The sequence below is a fragment of the Ursus maritimus genome, unplaced genomic scaffold (assembly GCF_017311325.1).
Source record: "Ursus maritimus isolate PB19 unplaced genomic scaffold, ASM1731132v1 scaffold_20, whole genome shotgun sequence".
Classification (NCBI taxonomy): Eukaryota; Metazoa; Chordata; class Mammalia; order Carnivora; family Ursidae; genus Ursus; species Ursus maritimus.
The window spans coordinates 26,186,241-26,206,053 of NW_024424453.1; the positions used below are offsets into that span (position 1 = coordinate 26,186,241).

The 19,813-nt window shown below is 37.3% G+C and overlaps 1 protein-coding gene across 2 annotated transcripts in view; it reads left to right on the plus strand.

Moving 5' to 3' along the window:
• STAG1 (stromal antigen 1) overlaps positions 1 to 19,813 on the plus strand; it is a 467,337-nt gene that overhangs the window by 406,338 nt on the left and 41,186 nt on the right. For both annotated transcript variants that reach the window (XM_040636781.1, XM_040636782.1), the window contains 2 exons: positions 11,238 to 11,330; positions 19,523 to 19,697. In XM_040636781.1, coding sequence (XP_040492715.1) covers positions 11,238 to 11,330; positions 19,523 to 19,697 — 268 coding nt within the window. The remainder of the gene's footprint in view (positions 1 to 11,237; positions 11,331 to 19,522; positions 19,698 to 19,813) is intronic.

The window sequence follows — 19,813 nt, forward strand, 5'->3', positions numbered from 1 at the left end:
TATTTATAAATGTGATATTAAAGCTATTAGGAAATTTGGAAGTGATTTGATGAGACCTGTTTGTTTTAGATAAGGCCGAGAAGGGGACATTGTTGTTGTTATTATTACCTTGTTGATATTTTACATTTTGTAAATCACTTGAATTAAATGCTTTAACTTAATTGAATCTTCCTAATAATTCTACAAAGTGGATGTTATGATAATCCCATTGTACAGATAAGGAACCTGATACTTAGAAACATTGAAAAGTGATTAAAATCTGAAACTTAAAGCACAAGTCTTTTGAATATCAATCTAGTAGTTTTTCTGTTAGCTCTTTTTAAATTCTTCCATTATTAAGCTTTTAATACAACTAGTTCTAGAGAGTTTTGTTGTTTTAAACAAATTTTCTAAGGGTACATTGGTTGACTCCTTGCAAACACAAGCTAACAATGTCTGTTAATCAGTTGGGTACAGAAAAGTGATGTAAATTATGTCATGTAGCCAGGATTTTTCATCCTTTGGTATCCTCAATGGGATACATTTAATGAGAAGTTACTCTGATTTTAAATACCTCAGTTTGTAATGCCAGTGAGTTACAGTTAAAGTGTACAGAGGATTTTGGTAATGCACTCTATCCTATTTTTCCTTTTAATTTGTTTCCTGAAAATTAAATTTAATACAGTAGCCTCGTGGGGTCTATATATTTAACATGTGTAATGTTGATCATTTAGAGACAACTTAAAAATGTTCTTACATGAATTATTTTTGGTTTTTGTTGTTGAGCAATTATTATGTTAATGTGAAATGAACCATTTTGCTAGTGAGGGAACTAGACAATAATCACTGTTTTTCTCAACTCACAATTACATTTATAGAAACTCATTTAAATCTCTGAGGAGGTCACTTATGTTTTTAATTAATAAATTATGCTTATTAGTTCTGGGTGTAAAATATAAAGTAGATTGGTTTTCGTAAATTTGGACTCTTGAGTACTTGTTCATTGTAAAAAATATATAAATAAAATTTCTGAATCTTACCACCTGTGGATAACCACTGTTAATATTTTGGTGTATTTTCTTGCAGTACTTTTTCTAACTTATTTCAGTCTTATAATATATTTACAGTTTACAAAATTTTGTGTCTCCTCTTCAGTCAACATTTCCTTCAGTTACCAAGATGTATTTGTAGATAGTATTTTTAATGTATGCATGATAGTCCATTGTGTAGCTATACCATAATTTATTTTACCACTCTTATCTCTTGGATATTTAGGTTGTTTAAGCATGTTAATGAATAAAATTAATGCCATGTTGGGCATTCTGGTGCAAAAGCTTGTTCTGTGTTTTACATTGTTTCATCTTGTGTTATATTCTTAGAAATGGAACTGCTGGGTCAAAGATGGTACATACTTTTAAGGCTTGATATATATTGCCAAGTTGCTTTTTAGAGAGTACTTTCTAAAACTTATTTTTCTTCTCTATTGTCATGAACACTGTCATTCAGAAAATAATGAATGCTAGTTATGTTTGGTTTAAATTCAAGTTATAATTTAACACAACAGTGAACACTTTCATAAAATAAAGTATATGAAAAGACTATATCAAGAACAGGATTAGATCTTTATTTGAATTGGAAGTGCATTGGGTTTTACCAATGGGTATTTCCTCTGTTCCCCTAATTTCCAGAGTTGAAGCTCTTTGGCAGTCACACAGGTCATGCTCAGTATACTTTGCTCCGGTGCCCCCTAGTGCTGGTCCTGTAGAAGCAGCCTTCAGTTTCTCTTCTCTAACAGAAAACATCCTTCTTCCTTCAGCTCCTTCTGGACATATACAAAGACATTTAAAGAGCCAGGTAAATAAGAGTTAGGGCTAATATAATGCCCCTATTGCCGTTTTTGGCCTGGGGATCTAGAATTTATCCTCAGTATTTTTTTTCCTCCTGGGAGGAGCTGTCCTACTCTCTGTAATCTTAAATTTGTAGCTCTCTGCCTTACCCTGCATGTTCCAATTATAGACAGCGGTAGGTAGGGCCTGGGGCAAACATCCCTGCCTTCTGGACCCTGGCCTATTCCTAGTCTTCTAAGTTAAAGAAGGTCAACATCCCTTGGGTAGCAGTAAGTCAATTTATTATTGAGGTATTTAGCTGCAAAACTTATTCCTCCATTACCCTCTTGACTAAAGGGTCTCCTCCGAAAATTCCCACTTGTTTACCTACAGAAAGACTGAGGAAGGGAAGAGTTAGGATGGAGATGGGACTGATGGTGTCCAAGCCCAGTGAAAGAGACATGTATAACCTTGCTATTCTTCATAAAAATGTACATATTTAGAAGTGTACTAGAAATAGGCTCAAATGCGTAAAAATCTACAGGCTGCTTTCTACACCTCTTTCTTTTCTCTTCCCTTCCCAGTCCTTTAGAATAACAATGAATAAGAAAGAGAGATAGCTCACTTGGGACCTTGCCCCAAATTCCTGTAATAACAAAATACAGATTGCACCTCTCCATCTGCAGAATTAACTGCTTTGTGGAGGAAGGGAATGGGGCCAAGAGTGGGAAATAATAGCTGTACCTCTAGGAACAAATTTTTAGCATTGTATAACCATTTTACTTCATTCTTGTCTTCTTAAATGTTTCCCCCTACTTTTTATTTCATGAGAACTATCCTCAGTAACTATGTAGTTAATTTAAAACCTTTCCTTTTGGGGGCGCCTGGGTGGCGCAGCGGTTAAGTGTCTGCCTTCGGCTCAGGGCGTGATCCCGGCGTTCTGGGATCGAGCCCCACGTCAGGCTCCTCCGCTATGAGCCTGCTTCTTCCTCTCCCACTCCCCCTGCTTGTGTTCCCTCTCTCGCTGGCTGTCTCTGTCTCTGTTGAATAAATAAATAAAATCTTTAAAAAAAAAAAATAAAAAAAAAATAAAACCTTTCCTTTTGATTGTTCCATGACTTTCAGAGTCATTCTTTGATAGTTATGTTTTTGTTAATATTATGTTCTATTGCAAGTGCCTTGTTGGCTGGTCTAGGAAAGTTAGGGGAGAAAGATCCAGGTCTTGTTTAAGTCCATTTCTTGTTCAGCTCTCAGAATGTTTAAAAAAAAAAAAAATCTGGATACTGAAGTAGGTGGCTGTTTATACCAAATTCTAAACTTCTCTAAAATTTAATCTAACTCTAACATTCTAAAACCCTCTGAAAACCAAAAGTTAAATATGTTCAATTTAGAAAAGAACTTATAAGTCATGAGTTTAACATTCCACTAAGAATTACATGTTGTTTACAACCGTATTCTTGGGGCTCCAGTTTTAAAAATTGCTATCTGGTAGGCATAGACAGTATAAGGCTTCCTCAGCTTTACTAGCCTCTTCAGTCAGATGCTGTTTTTACTTACCCAGGGACAGTGGTCTTTAAAGGACCCATTTTATAAATACTGAAACTCATTAACACATTTAATATTTTATGATATAAGAAGTAAGCCAGGACTGAGAAGATCTATTCTAAGTAACAATTATTATAATGTAAGAATGTGTTTAAACCGATCTTATCAGCGGTCTAAAGCAATAGTAAGAATATTTAAACAAAACATAATAATTCCCATTTTCTAGTACAGAGATTGGAGATTTGCCTCACCAAAATTAATGATAAAATTTACTTTCCTGCCTGTCCATTTTTTTGAATAGAAAGGAAATGGGTGTTTCATATTCTACTTAATATCCTTTGATATCTTAATGCTTTTTCCTTCCTAAAGTAGATTCTTTTGTTTAAAAAAATTTTTTTTTCCCAGCAGCCATTCTAAAATTACTAGCTATTTGTTAACTGACTTCTTGTTACAGGCCCAATTTATCTATATATAAGAAGCTCCTAGTTTATAAATAAGGTGTATTTCCAGCATTTTTTATGTTGGAGCATGATCTTTGGAGTTAAATCCAAGTTCAAATTTTGGTGCCATTTTTCACCACCTGTGGCAAAGATAAGCAAGTTGTTTCATCTTTGAACTTCAGTTTTCTGATGTGTATGTGATATTCACTGTTGGGATAGGGTTTGGGGGAAGATTGAATTGAAGGAAGTGTTTTAGCAGGCAACAAACTGTTGTTTGATAATATTAAATTACAGTCCTAGTCTATGCTTTCCTAGTCTCTCCTTTTCCAAACCAAGAATTGATACTAACTGAACTGTTATCTAAGGCTATGGGAATATGTAAACATGCTCAGTAGCTAGCATAGGTTTGAGAAAGAGCATGGTAGATTTTTGTTCTCCATCCATATCTTGGAATAATTTGCAAATTCAAGTCTCTCAATTTGGTCCTAACAGTCACTACTTTTCCCCAGCCCCACTGACTCCTCCTTTAGCTTCCTCATCTTTGTATGCTATAGGAAATATGTCAGATGCTTTGGAACTACGGTAGGCAGCTTAAGGGTTCCTGGATCATATGTAGATTAGTCTGAGGCAAAGGCAGGTGTCAGCAGGTGGGGGGGTTCAAATTACCAAGAACAGGTAATTTGAAATTGAAAACTACGTATTACGTTTGGGGTTTAAATATTCAATAGTTACTGTAATGTGTATTCACAAAAGTGGCACACCCTCTCCCCACTCCCCAAAAGAGAAGCTGGTAGCAGTGATTCATACAGGAAAGCAATTTTAAAGGTATTACATAGGGTTTACCCCATCACAGTGGTGATACTTTTTACTACGTCTTTTGCTCACTGATGTGTCCCAAGTGAATGAATTTAGTTCCATTTGTTTTTATCATACTTAATGTAGACGATGACTTAGTTGGGCTGAAAAATAATATAATGAGCCTCATGTGTTAGTAATGGTGCTAAGTACAGGTAAACGTAACACAGCTCATGCTCCAAAGAGCTTTATAGCCCTTTGTAGACTTTATAGCCCACGGGCCAAATCTGGCCTGACCCGTTTTTATAATAAAGTTTTAATGGAACACAGCCATGCCCATTCATTTATGTACTGTCTAACGCTGCTTTTATACTACAGTGACAAAGTAGTTGGGACAGAGACTGTATGACCCATGAAGCCTAAAATATTACTGTCTGACCCTTTACACAAAAAGTTTGCCAATCCCTGGCCTCACAAGGTAACCCCTTGCTTTTGTTTACCTGACTTTGTCAATAATCCTATTTGTCTATTCTGGGTAACTAGTTTTGTGCCCCTTCTTTATCATGAAAATTGATCACTAATTATTCACAGGCTTTATTTTCATATTCTGATGTCTTCGACCTGGTCTTGGTCCTTATTTTACAACTTTTCTTTTCCTGCCCATTCTTAAAATGCGTATTTGTCAAATAATGTTGAACTAGTTTTATGTATATGCTACTAGTTTTGCTGTGGGATCAGTCTCTGGCTGTGATTATCTGAATGGTATTTCATAGCTATAGATAAAAAAGGCAGCTAAATTTGGTCTTTCTCTAGACACATAATATTGTTATACATAATAATGTACAAAGATGAAGGAAGCTAAAGGAGAGTCAGAGGTACAGGGGAAAAGTAGTGATTGTTAGGACCAAAGTATGCAACTTGACTTCCCTCATTATTCCAAAATACAGATGGAAGACAAAATTTGCCATGCTGTATCTAAAACCTGCACTAGCTGCATATTTGTGTGTGTGTAGGAACTAAACTCTGACCTTTCTTCACTGATTATAGACATATTGAGATACTTGGTTCTTAAGGGACAGTCTACATTTAAGATCTGTTTTTCTTCACAAGATGTTAGAGTAGGTCAACTTTGAGCCTTTGTGCCTTTGAGAAAACTTTTTTCTAATATGGCTTATATGATAAATTCATCATCTTAATTATGCCGGCCTTACTTAGGGTTTTTCATTGTTGAGAATTTGCCAGCCAGGTGTAAAACATCCTAATTCCTGGAAATTCTTGATTTCAGTAGATCTACCAGGTAGAAAAACAAAAACAAAAAACTTTGACCAGGGTAGTGAAACAACTTCCAAAATGGATACAAAAGAATCTAGCCCCAAGATATTATAACTAAAATCTCAGGAAAATCTTATCACCTGACCCTTTTGAATTCCTTTCCACAGCTACTTTGTACGTGATGCTAAGCTGCTTTCTGAAAAGAAGAGAAAATACTGGTTTCATTTAGGAAAAAGCATTTGAAAAGAAGTACCATATAGTTAGTCCATATATAGCTTACACTGGCCTAAGAGAGAGTAGTAGATTACTCTTCTTTTCATTCTGTGTCTTTCATTCTCACCTCTATAATTCAGGTACTCTGGCTAGAAAGGGTATTTATAAGTAAAATAAATGTTCAGAGTTATAGAGATACTTCCTAAACATTCTAGTTTCTTAAAATTGCAGTCTGGATAATCAGCATATCTTGTTCTTGGCTTGTTTTTCAGTTTCAATGTCCATTGAGTTAACTAGCTTTTTTGTTTATATATAAAAAATATATTTAAGTAATACGAGTTTCAAATTTCTTATCTCCATAATGTCTGTTTCCTCAACATATTAATTTTCTCACTTTATAGAAAAGAGTCATTATAGCAAAATGGTTAAAAGCACAGACTAGAGGCAAACTGCTTTGGTCTTTGGGGCTGCATTTAACATCTCTGTGCCTTTTCTTCGTATGTAAACTGTAATAATAATATCAGTACCCATCACAGTTACGAGGATTAGTTGAGTTTCAACTCACAAAAAGCTTAAAATAGTGCCTGGTACACAGTAAGTGTCAGTAAATGTTAACTTTATTATTAAATTCTGGCCCAGAAAAAAGCTACATATTAAAATGTTCCTGTTTATTCAATGTAAGTTAAGCATATTTAATTTTTTTCATAATGACTACAGCTATTACAGCAGGAGAGAAGGTTTTTCATTGTAGAATATATGGAATATAACAAGTTTTCTCAAATTTTAAAACAGCCAATGGTTTATATTTTAATGGAGTTCAAGTAAATGTGCTAATTTCTATGGTTTAAACTAAGCTCTTATTTTTGGCCCTATTTAAAATGTTTTTATATTTCATTTTCTTTTTCTTATCTTTTTAAATATCATCTATTACTGTTTTTCAAAGGACATTAAGAATAAAGCCCACTCTATGAAATTTAGCTTAATACTGGAGTTTTAAACTGGCAAATTCTGAACCTCTTTTAAAATTTTGTTTTAACATCCTGAAAATTTCTAAAGATATTTACTACCATGTATCCCAGTAGTGGCTGCCTGCCTTAACTTGAGCACAATCACAGTCTTGGGAATCATATTCCAGCTGTTTAAATCAAATGAAATATAGTAAAATGCCCACATAATGAAGTGGGAAATTGTAGAGTGAATAAAAGTACTGTATTCAGAAATACACAAGGACCTGAATTCTATTCCCAGCTGTTTAAAGGGATTTACCATATAAGATTAGTTAAAATATACAATATCTCTGCCCATTTACCTAAACCTGTTGATATTTATATTTCTTTTAATGAAATCTAATTAACTACAATAAAATTAACTTTCTTGAGCACTCAATATTTAAGTTGCACCCAAATCTAGTCCAAAATTTACTGCTAAAGGCCTTTAGCTTCTATTTTCTTGGTTGCTTCCCTTTTCCAGTTTCTTAAAATGGTTCTGATTAGTCATCAGTAGGTTGCTTACTTAGTTGTGATGTTAAATTTACAGCTCTTCAAATGAATTGGCAAGTTGTCATTTTACGTAGACATATCTGCTTTATGATTGACCTTTAAAGGAATACTTTGCCTCCAACTCCAAAGATAGCTGATTCCCTAGGCTGCTGCTTTCACACTAGCCAAGAAATTTAAGGAAATAAAGGAGCATTAATACCTCCTAGCATCATTTTTTAAAAACTCTCTTCAGTGTTTGATAAAATGAACACATGACACATTTGACCCTAGGATTGTAGTATCATCTGTATTATGTATACTTGCATTTCATTCAGTAAATATTTATTAAACACCTGCCATGTGCCAAACACTATTCTAGGTACCAGCAAGGGAAAAAATGAACATTCATCCTTTGAATACTAGGAGGTATACCAGTTAGCACCTATCTGTTCTCATCTGAGTACCTAGGAGTTAATTCAACAGAATCACAGAATGCCATAGAACCTCATAGTTCAAATTCAATTATAGATTTTTAAGCTCTGTAATCCTGAAACACAAAATAAGTTTTCTAAGGTCACATAGATAGTGGATAGCCTGGCTTACTTTTTGTTTTTCTTTCAGTTATTCATTCAGCAAACATTCTCAAAATTTTTCTATTTAAAAAGATCAACAGGGGTGTCTGGGTAGGCTCAGTCAGTTAAGCATCTGCCTTTGCTCAGGTCATGATCCCAGGGACCTGGGATCAGGTGGCATTGGGCTCTCTGCTCAGTATGGAGTCTGCTTTTCCCTCTCCCTCTGCTCCCTGCCCTCCCCCCCCCCGCCAGCTCATGCTCACTCTTTCTCATTCTCTCTTACTGTATCTCATATAAATAAATCTTAAAAAAAAAAAAAAAAGGATCAACAAAGACAATCCCCCCAAATCCTCCATCAATCTCAAAAGACCTCTCTAGCAGCCATCTTATTTTTTCGACTCTTGACAAACTTTTTTGAAAGAGTTGCCTCCTTCTTTTTCTTCCTTTGAACCCACTGCAGTCTGACTTCAGCCCTTTTAATTCCACTAGAAGTGTTCTCCCCAAGGTCACTCACAACCTTATCATTGCTTTATATGGGATACTTTCTGATTTTTTTTAGCTTGTCTTTTCTCTTATGGTGTTTGTCAATTGTTAAATTACAACAGCCATTTTTTAATGGATTTTTAATTTTTTTCTTAACATTTTTTAATGTTTTCTTTCCAGAAGATGCCATATTTTCCTGGTTTTTATTCCTATTCAGACCATTTCTTAGATTTTTTCATGTGCTCTTCTTTCTCAGCCGACGTTATATATTGGTGTTCCCCAGGATACTTTTGTCCCCCTTCTCTGCATATCCTCCCTCCTTCAGTAATCTCATTTACTTCCTTCTCTTCTGTTACCATCTAAATGTGGGAGACTCCCAGATATTTATTCTTGCTCAAATTCATTCCCGTGGGCTTTGAACTCTTATATTGAACCGCCTACTAAACATCTCCTATTTTTAAGGAATCTCAGATCATCATCTCCAAAATGTTCGCATTTTTTGTGTGTGTGAACTATTTCAGTGACATACACCATCATGCACCTAGTAGGTGACGACCTAAAAACTTACGATTAATCAACAGCCCCCATTCTGATGAGTTCATAAGTTCTATGCTGCTGCTTTAATTTCTCTTCAATCTATTCACACCTTTACTGCCAACATTTTATTTTTAGGTCCTCATTCTAAATTATTCCTGTGGCCTTTGTTAATATGTAAGGAGACATAGAATAATGATTAAGAGCATGAACTTAAACGTCAGAAGAGTCAGATAACCCCATATTTGGATCCTTACTCTATCACTTAGAATGTATGGGTATTCTGAAGTTGTTTCCTCATCTGTAGAAAAGGAGTATCAACACTTACTTCATACACTGTGAGATTTAAATGTATGGCCCTTAGAACACAGTACTGGGTACATAGTAAGCATTCAGCAGAAGATTGTATTTACCATTAACTAGCCTCCCTATTCCACTTCATTCTCCATCTGCTTAGAATATGATTCTTGAAAACAAAATTTTAGTACTCTTCTGATAAAAATTCCTCTACAGTAGTTCCTTACTGCCATTAGGATAATATCCAGATGATTTAACATGGAGTTTTAAGTGATTATCCATTTAAATGGAAATGGATCCTGTTTTCCTCTTCAGCTTTCTCTCTTGCTCTCTCCTCCCTATTTGTGCCCCAGTTACAGTAAATTAACAGGCTCTCAAAAGCATGTTCAGGCTTTTGAACATTTTGTGCCCTCTGGGATACCTTTTTCTATAGCTAGATAATTTTTAGTTGTTCAAAAACTCAGCTTACATGTTATCTTTTTTGGGAACCCTTCTGTGACTGCTTTTGACTCTGGATTAGGCTTTCTAACATAGTACTCCTTACATTCTATTGCAGCTGCCTGTTTTCTTGTCTATTTCCCCTAATGTATAATGAATCTTTGAAATTAGAGAAGGTCAACGAATGTTGAGTTTTGGTTATTGGATGTTCATCTGCAGAAGCAAAGGTTTTCAAGACAGTGTTCTTTTTACTATTCTGCACAGAATGAGCTTATTCTTTCTTCCAAATACTACACTCATATTAGCAAAAGGAAATGTGTATAATTTTTTAAGTTTATCTTTATTTGGGATGTGAAGATCCCAAAAAGGAATAAGTATTGTCATCTGAACCAAAAAAAAAAAAAAAGTAGCTTCAAGAACTTTAGTTTAATAGAGTACTTTTAAAAAGTGATTTCTACATCATCAGCCATTGCTAATTTAATAACTCTTCATTACTATTTTAAATATCGATGTAATACTGAATTATCTTCATGTGTCTTCCTCATTAGTGAGAATTTGAGCTCTGATATCAGACAGTCCTGGTTTCAAACCCTTGCTAATAATGACTACTTCTAATCAATATAAATATTAAATTATGTAGCAGTACGACCTCAAACCAGTGCCTGACACATTTAGGTGCTTGATAAATTTAAATTTCCTTTTATACTTTTCAAGTGTTTCACATTGAACGTTATGTGGTCATCTAATTAAATCCTGGTCACTCATTCAATTTTAAATTAAAGACCATCCTATTATGAAGGTCCCTCCAGCTCAGCTCTCTCTGCTACAGTTAGAGTTAATACAAAAAAAAATTGAACACTTAATTACTCTCTGGTCTAATTCCCTGCTAGGATGTTAACTCTTTGAGGGCATGGACACGGTCTTAAAATTATTTTTTTTTCCCTTGACATTTTGCAGAGTGCTGAGAATATGGGAGAAGTTCAGTACATATTTGTTGCTTAATTGATTTTTTTCAGTGTGCTGCTGTGCTCCCTCACCTTATTACCAACTAGCATTTATTTAGGAAGACTGATAGTTTTAATACCAACCCAAATAAACCATGTTTATAAAGGAAAATATGTTGGAGGAAATCATACTGAGCATTCCATAGCTAAATAGAATTGAGTGTTTGGGATTATCAGTTTTGCTGCCCCTTCCATTAGGATAACTAGGAAATAACTATATAATTTGGTTCCCAAAAGTAAGTTTGATTTTATAAATTTCCTTAACAATAAACCAATTGGCTATTTTCCACTTATTTTTTCTTTTGTATCAGTTTTCTAGGATATTGTAATTCATGTCTACAAATTTGATTGTGTCTTACAGGAGGATTTGTTGGTATTGAGGAAAACCGTGAAATCCTTTTTGGCTGTTTGCCAACAGTGCCTATCTAATGTTAATACTCCAGTGAAGGAACAGGTAAGAAATTATCAGTTAAGAGCTCTCAATACAAAATTACTAAATATGTTGAAGAACAATAAGAAGAGGTAATTTTTTTTGGCAGTTCTTAGCGTACAGATCTATTCCTAACATTTATGGAACCTGGGACAAGAATATGGATGTCTGAATATTTAACTTAACAAAGCAAGCTAACTATCTTGCTATAGGTCTTTTTACCTAAACAAATACACTGTCATAATGACCTGGTTCCATAATTCCTGATTTGTAAGAATTCTGTCCTAAAACTGGGAGGGTTGAGGAGCTGTCCTGTGGTCCACCCTTTTCTCATCACACCAGGAAGAACTTCTCACACACATGTAAATACTCCAGACCACATGTCCAAACTCTGTCACATTATCCCCTCAAACATCCACCCTGGGACCTAGGAGTATGCACACAGGGGATACAGTACGCCTAGGGAGGAGACCTGTGCAGCCTTTGGTAGCAGAATCAGGTCTGTTAGGGCAAGGAGTCCCTAAGTCCCTGCACCTGAATAGTAGGGGTGCAGGTGGGTATATCACATTGGTTCAACAGACTCCTCACTCCTTGGGTAGGGGCAGTATAGCCCAAGGCAATACCATTTCCATAAAGTGATTTTGTAAACTGTTTAATTATACTATCCTATTGTGAAGTACTTTTAGATAAAGTACTATTCTATAAAACAGTACTTTTTTCCATACTGTTTTTTTTTTCTATCATAATGTTAGGCTAGAAAATGTCTAGTTAGTCTGGTTAAAGAGTACTGTAGTACTTATCCTTTGCTATCCCTTCTTACAAGTAGGTTATCACAGGTGTCTAGTAAAGTTATCAGCATCTATTTTAAATGGGAACAGAGATGGTCTTCCCTAAACCTTATTTTCTAAACCTTCTGAACCCCATCACTGCTGTCTAAAAGTACCTGGCTGAGGACATTTAAACCAAAAATTCATGGTTTCTACATCATCACTGGTGATATCTAAAACTATGGCCTCAATAAAAAATATATATATTTTCCCCTGGATTCTCTTTATGCTCCCCTTTTCAAGTGGCTCTTTCTAAATATATTTACGTAATTTATGATTGTGTAGTCGGAGCATGAACTGCCATGATTCATTCTGGAGGTGGACAGCCAAGTATACAGACATCTCCAAATACATACCAAAATTATGTTTTCCCATAGAAATCAATATTTAGAAGGGGGTAACTGAATTGTTTTGAGTTATCAGAGCCCTCAGTTATCCCACAACAAAATCATTCAGTTACAGTAAACTGATGATACAGGCTTATTTCATACTATCCATTAAATAGGGCAAATTTGACAACATTAACTCTAATACTTCCTCTTTAGGGAAATGTTTTGAAAGTTCCCTTGTGTGATTAAATTTGTTGGCAAGCTTTCAGTTACTGATTTTTATGTGAATGGTCTTAAATTCAATTTTAAATCTATTGTTAGACGTTTTTTCATTAGATTTTTAAAGAATCCTAAATAATAGCTTTAAGGTTTAGAGAACTGCATTTTAATTTGTTGGGTAATACAGTTTGTCTTAAGATTTATGCTTATTTAATTAAGCAGTATATGATTTCTAACCTGTCATGTTTTATTATATTAATTTCATATTTCCAGAGTTGGCTTTAAGTCATTTTTTTAAGTTCAAGTCAAAATCTCTTTTTTTTTTTTAACACATATTTCTTTTTTTTTTTTTTTTTTTTTTTAATGATTTTTTATTATATTATGTTAGTCACCATACAGTACATCCCCGGTTTCCGATGTAAGGCTCGATGATTCATTAGTTGTGTATAACACCCAGTGCACCATGCAATACGTGCCCTCCTTACTACCCATCACCGGCCTACCCATTCCCCCACCCCCCTCCCCTCTGAAGTCCTCAGTTTGTTTCTCATAGTCCATAGTCTCTCATGTTTCATTCCCCCTTCTGATTACCCCCCCTTTCTTTATCCCTTTCTTCCCCTACCGATCATCCTAGTTCTTATGTTCCATAGATGAGAGAAATCATATGATAGTTGTCTTTCTCTGCTTGACTTATTTCACTTAGCATTATCTCCTCCAGTGCCGTCCATGTTGTAGCAAATGTTGAGAACTCGTTCTTTCTGATAGCTGAGTAATATTCCATTGTATATATGGACCACAACTTCTTAATCCAGTCATCTGTTGAAGGGCATCTCGGCTCCTTCCACGATTTAGCTATTGTGGACATTGCTGCTATGAACATTGGGGTGCATATGGCCCTTCTCTTCACTACGTCTGTATCTTTGGGGTAAATACCCAGTAGTGCAATGGCTGGATCATAGGGTAGCTCAATTTTTAACTTTTTAAGGGACCTCCACACTGTTTTCCAGAGTGGCTGTACCAACTTGCATTCCCACCAACAATGTAGGAGGGATCCCCTTTCTCCACATCCTCTCCAACAATTGTTGTTTCTTGCCTTGTCTATTTTTGCCATTCTAACTGGCGTAAGGTGGTATCTCAGTGTGGTTTTGATTTGAATTTCCTTGATGGCTAATGATTTTGAACATTTTTTCATGTGTCTGTTAGCCATTTGTATGTCTTCATTGGAAAAGTGTCTGTTCATATCTTCTGCCCATTTTTTGATTTGTTTATTTGTTTCTCGTGTATTGAGTTTGAGAAGTTCTTTGTAGATCTTGGATACCAGTCCTTTATCTGTAGTGTCATTTGCAAATATATTCTCCCATTCCGTGGGCTGCCTCTTAGTTTTTCTGACTGTTTCCTTGGCTGTGCAGAAACTTTTAATCTTGATGAAGTCCCATAAATTCATTTTATCTTTTGTTTCTCTTGCCTTTGGGGATGTGTCATGAAAAAGGTTGCTTTGGCCGATGTCGTAGAGGTTGCTGCCTATGTTCTCCTCTAGAATTTTGATGGATTCCTGTCTCACATCGAGGTCTTTCATCCATTTGGAGTTTATTTTTGTGTATGGTGTGAGAGAGTGGTCAAGTTTCATTCTTTTGCATGTAGCTGTCCAATTTTCCCAGCACCATTTATTGAAGAGACTGTCTTTTTCCCACCGGATGTTTTTTCCTGCTTTATCAAATATTAGTTGCCCAAAGAGCCGAGGGTCCATTTCTGGGCTCTCTATTCTGTTCCATTGGTCTATGTGTCTGTTTTTGTGCCAGTACCATGCTGTCTTTGTGATCACAGCTTTGTAGTACAGCTCGAAATCCGGCATTGTGATGCCCCCAGCTTTGTTTTTCCTTTTCAACAGTTCCTTGGAGATTCGGGGCCTTTTCTGTTTCCATACAAATTTAAGGACTATTTGTTCCAGTTCTTTGAAAAATGTCCTCGGTATTTTGATCGGGATAGCATTGAAAGTGTAGATTGCTCTGGGTAGCATGGACATTTTAACTATGTTAATTCTTCCAATCCATGAGCATGGAATATCTTTCCATCTTTTTATGTCTTCCTCAATGTCTTTCAAGAGTGATTTATAGTTTCTAGAATATAGGTCCTTTACGTCTCTGGTTAAGTTAATTCCAAGGTAACGTATGGTTTTTGGTGCTATTGTAAATGGGATGGATTCCCTAATTTCTCTTTCTTCGGTCTCGTTATTCGTGTATAGAAATGCAACTGATTTCTGAGCATTGATTTTGTATCCCGCCACGTTACTGAATTGCTCTATAACTTCTAATAGTTTGGGAGTGGCTTCTTTTGGGTTTTCCATATAGAGTATCATGTCATCTGCAAAGAGAGACATTTTGACTTCTTCTTTGCCAATTTGAATACCTTTGATCCCTTTTTGTCGTCTGATTGCTGTTGCAAGGACTTCTAGTACTATGTTGAATAATAGTGGCGAGAGTGGGCATCCTTGTCGAGTTCCTGATCTTAAGGGAAAGGCTTCCAGCTTTTCCCCATTGAGAATAATATTTGCAGTAGGCTTTTCATAGATGGCTTTTATGAGATTGAGAAATGTACCTTCTATTCCTACACTCTGAAGGGTTTTAATCAGGAAAGGATGCTGTATTTTGTCAAATGCTTTTTCGGCATCGATTGAGAGGATCATATGGTTCCTGAGTCTTTTCTTGTTGATATGATGTATCACGCTGATTGATTTGCGAATATTGAACCACGCTTGCATCCCAGGTATGAATCCCACTTGATCGTGATGGATAATCCTTTTAATGTACTGTTGGATTCTATTAGCAAGTATCTTGTTGAGGATTTTGGCGTCCATATTCATTAGGGAAATCGGTCTGTAATTCTCCTTTTTGAGGGGGTCTTTGCCTGGTTTGGGGATCAAGGTAATATTGGCCTCATAGAATGAGTTTGGTAGCTTTCCTTCTGTTTCTATTTTTTGAAATAGCTTTAGGAGAATAGGTATTATTTCTTCTTTGAATGTTTGGTAGAATTCCCCAGGAAAACCGTCCGGGCCTGGAGTTTTGTTATTTGGAAGGTTGTTTATCACTGACTCAATTTCTTCATAATTAATTGGCCTGTTTAAGGAATCAATTTCTTCCGGTTTCAATCTTGGTAGTTTATAGGTTTCCAGGAAGGATTCCATCTCTTCCAGATTGCTTAGTTTATTGGCATATAGCTGTTGATAAAAATTTCTAATAATCCTTCCAATTTCAATGGTGTTCGTCGTGACCTCTCCTTTTTCATTCATAATTTTAATAATCTGGGTCCTTTCTCTTTTCTTTTGGATAAGTCTTGCCAGTGGTCTGTCAATTTTATTGATTCTCTCAAAGAACCAGCTTCTAGTCCTGTTGATCTGCTCTACTGTACTTCTGGTTTCTGCTTGATTGATTTCAGCTCTAATTTTGGTCAACTGCTTCCTCGTGCGTGGATTAGGCCTGTCCCTCTGTTGCTGTTCCAGCTTCTTGAGGTGAGAATATAAAAACTGCATTTTAGATTTTTCTATTCTTTTGAGTGAGGCTTGGATGGCTATGTATTTCCCCCTTAGGACTGCCTTTGCAGTATCCCATAGGTTTTGGACTGTTGTATTTTCATTCTCATTGGTCTCCATAAATTGTTTAATTTGATTTTTGATTTCCTGGTTTATCGAGTCATTCCTGAGCAGGATGGTTCTTAGTCTCCAAGTGTTTGAGTTTCTTCCAAATTTTTCCTTGTGGTTGAGTTCCAATTTCAGAGCGTTGTGGTCTGAGAATATGCAGGGGATAATTTCAATCTTTTGGTATCGGTTGAGACCTGTTTTGTGTCCCAGAACATGGTCTATTCTTGAGAATGTTCCATGGGCATTAGAATAGAATGAGTATTCTTTGGTTCTGGGGTGTAGTGTTCTATATATATCTATGAGGTCCAACTCGTCGAGTATGGCATTCAAAGCCTTTGATTCTTTGCTTAGTTTTTGCCAGGGTGTTCTGTCTATTTCTGAGAGTGGAGTGTTGAGGTCCCCTACTATTAATGTATTTTTATTTATATGTCTCTTTATTCTGGTTAAGAGTTGGCTTGTGTATCTTGCTGCTCCCCTGTTGGGGGCATATATATTTATAATTGTCATATCCACTTGTTGAATACTTCCCTTAAGAATAATATAGTGCCCTTCTGCATCTCTAACTATAGTCTGTAGTTTAAAATCCAATTTATCTGATATGAGAATTGCTACCCCAGCTTTCTTTTGAGGTCCATTTGCGTGAAAGATGGTACTCCATCCCCTTACTCTCAGTCTGAATGCATCTTTGGGTTCGAAATGAGTCTCTTGTAGACAGCAAATGGATGGGTCATTTCTTTTTATCCAATCTGCAACCCTGTGGCGTTTTATGGGATGGTTCAAACCATTTACATTAAGACTGATTACTGAGAGATATGATTTTAATGTTGCCATGTTGCCAGTAAAGTCTTTGTTTGTATTGGCTGTGACTTTCTGTTCTGTATCACTCTTGGGGCCTTTTTACTTTTATAGAACCCCCCGTAATATCTCCTGTAGGGCTGGTTTCGTGGTTACAAAATTGGTTAGTGACTGGCGATTCTGAAATGTCTTTATTTCTCCATCAATTCTGAATGACAGCCTTGCTGGATAAAGGATCCTTGGCTGCATGTTTTTCTCTGAAAGAGCTTTAAATATGCTCCCCCAACCCTTTCTCTCATTCCAGGTCTGTGTAGACAGGTCTGACGTAATTCTGATGCTTTTGCCTTGGTACGTGAGAAATTTCTTTGCCCTGGCCGCTTTCAATACTGTATCCTTGCATCTAATATTTGCGAATTGCACTATGACGTGACGTGGCGTAGGTTTGTCGTGGTTGAGCTTGGGAGGGGTCCTCTCTGCCTCTTGGACACGAATGTTTGTTTCCCTTGCTAGATTAGGGAAGTTTTCAGCTACAATTTGTTCAAATATCTCTTCTAGACCTCTGTTTTTCTCCACCCCCTCGGGGATGCCGATGATTCTAACATTGGATCGTTTCATTGAGTCAGTAATCTCCCGTAACCTACATTCGTGGGCGTGGATTTTTTTAAGACCATCTTCTATTTTCATTTTTTCCTCTATTAACCCATCCTCCAATTCACTAACCCGTTCCTCTGCTTCTGCGACCCTGGCCGTCAGAGCCTCTAGTTTTGCCTGCATTTGGCTCATAGAATTTTTAATTTCTGTCAGATTCGCTCTCATTTCTGTCCTTAGGGATTCTATATTCTCAGTAACCTTTTCGTTAATAGTTTTTTCAATTCTACTCATCATTTTGACCATCGTTACTCTGAATTCCATTTCTGATAATTTGGTTACATCCATATCCATTATTTCTGTGGCAGAGGCCACAGAATCACTGTCTTTTCTTTGCTGGGGGGGGCTTCTCCTTCTTGTCATTCTGATGAAGAGAGGTTGCGGGGTTTCCAGAGCCCAAATTATTGACTGGGTCCCAGGCCGTGCCCCTTGTTTTATAGGGATCTTAGGGATGTGGGCTTCTTCTTTAAAGATTTTATTTATTTATTTATGTGGCAGCCAACCAGCGAGAGAGGGAACAGAAGCAGGGGAGTGGGAGAGGAAGAAGCAGGCTCCCAGCGGAGGAGCCCGATGAGGGACTCCTTTCCGGAACGCCGGGATCACGCCCTAAGCCGAAGGCAGGCGCTCAATGACTGCGCCACCCAGGCGCCCCGGGTTGTGGGCTTCTTGATTTTTCAGCCTGCCTTCTGTGTTCTGGGGGAGGGGCCTGCCGCGCCAATACTCAGGCAACCCTGTTTGGGTAGAGTCTCCGTGTCCCCTGCGAGGGAGGATGGGGATGGGCACTCCCTGAGCCGGTATTTCCAGGCTTTTGTTCTCTGGCGGCTTTCCCTGGCGGTTTGCTGTGCCTCTTCTGAGAGTCAGAGCAGCAGCGGCCAAATTTCAGCCTCTGTCACGGAACAGAAGGATTGCGGCCCAATCTCTACTAATGTTCTGGCCACTTTAACTCTGTTTCTGTTGGTGCTGCTCAACCCTGCAGCGTTCCGGGATGTGCGCCCCACACCCGGAGTCCCAGCCCTCACCTCCAGGGCCGGCGCGTCTCTGTCCTTTGTGTTTCTAATGCCGCCAGCCGCCCCGCGCGCGCTCCCGGGTCTCCCGGTCTCAGTCTGGATCCAGTGAGCGCACCGGGATTCCGGTGTTCCGCGAGATGCCTGGTGGCGCGCGCACCCGGCTCACGGTCTCAGTCTGCTGTTTTGCGGTGCCGCCTCCAGCGCCCGCCCGCTCCCCGTGCAAGTGGCTACCGCCCCGCGCCGAACGCGCGGCTCCCTCCCCTTCCGTTATCTTCCGATATCTGTGCACAGCTCAGGCTCCCTGCTTCGTACCTCAATACTCAGCGCTGGAGATGTTCATTTGTAGAGATCCAGATGCGTCTTCCTGCGTCTCAGGCTGGTTCTGTGTTTGTTTAGGCTGGTCTGGTACCTATCCAGCTCGACTCGGGGGACCGGCTGAAAACGGTGTCTCCTACTCCTCCGCCATCTTAACTCCTCCCCCAAGTCAAAATCTCTTAATTGTTTTAAATTAATACAGCCAAGTAAAAGAAATAGAGTATTTTATTTAGGGGGAAAAAGTCTAAGTGGGACTAGTATTTAATGAGAAAAAGTAATTTCATTAAGTTTGGAAATTAAAACTATTTTAAATAGTTAAAATTTAAATACTCGATTTGTGTTATGGTATTGTTACTGAAGTGCATTTAATTTAGTATGTTTTCTTTAACATTGATCTGTAGTTGTAGTTATATATTACTGATGAATTCCTTTTGCATTGCAGGCATTCATGTTACTCTGTGATCTTCTGATGATATTTAGCCACCAATTAATGACAGGTGGAAGGGAAGGCCTTCAGCCTTTGGTGTTTAATCCAGATACTGGACTTCAGTCTGAACTGCTCAGTTTTGTGATGGATCATGTTTTCATTGACCAAGACGAGGAGAACCAGAGCATGGGTATTTGTAGCTATTATCTTGTCAATGTTGATCTTTTTTATTTGTTTTTAAAGATTTTATTTATTTGAGAGGGAGAAAGAGACAGAGAGCATGAGTCGGGGGAAGGGGAGTGTAGA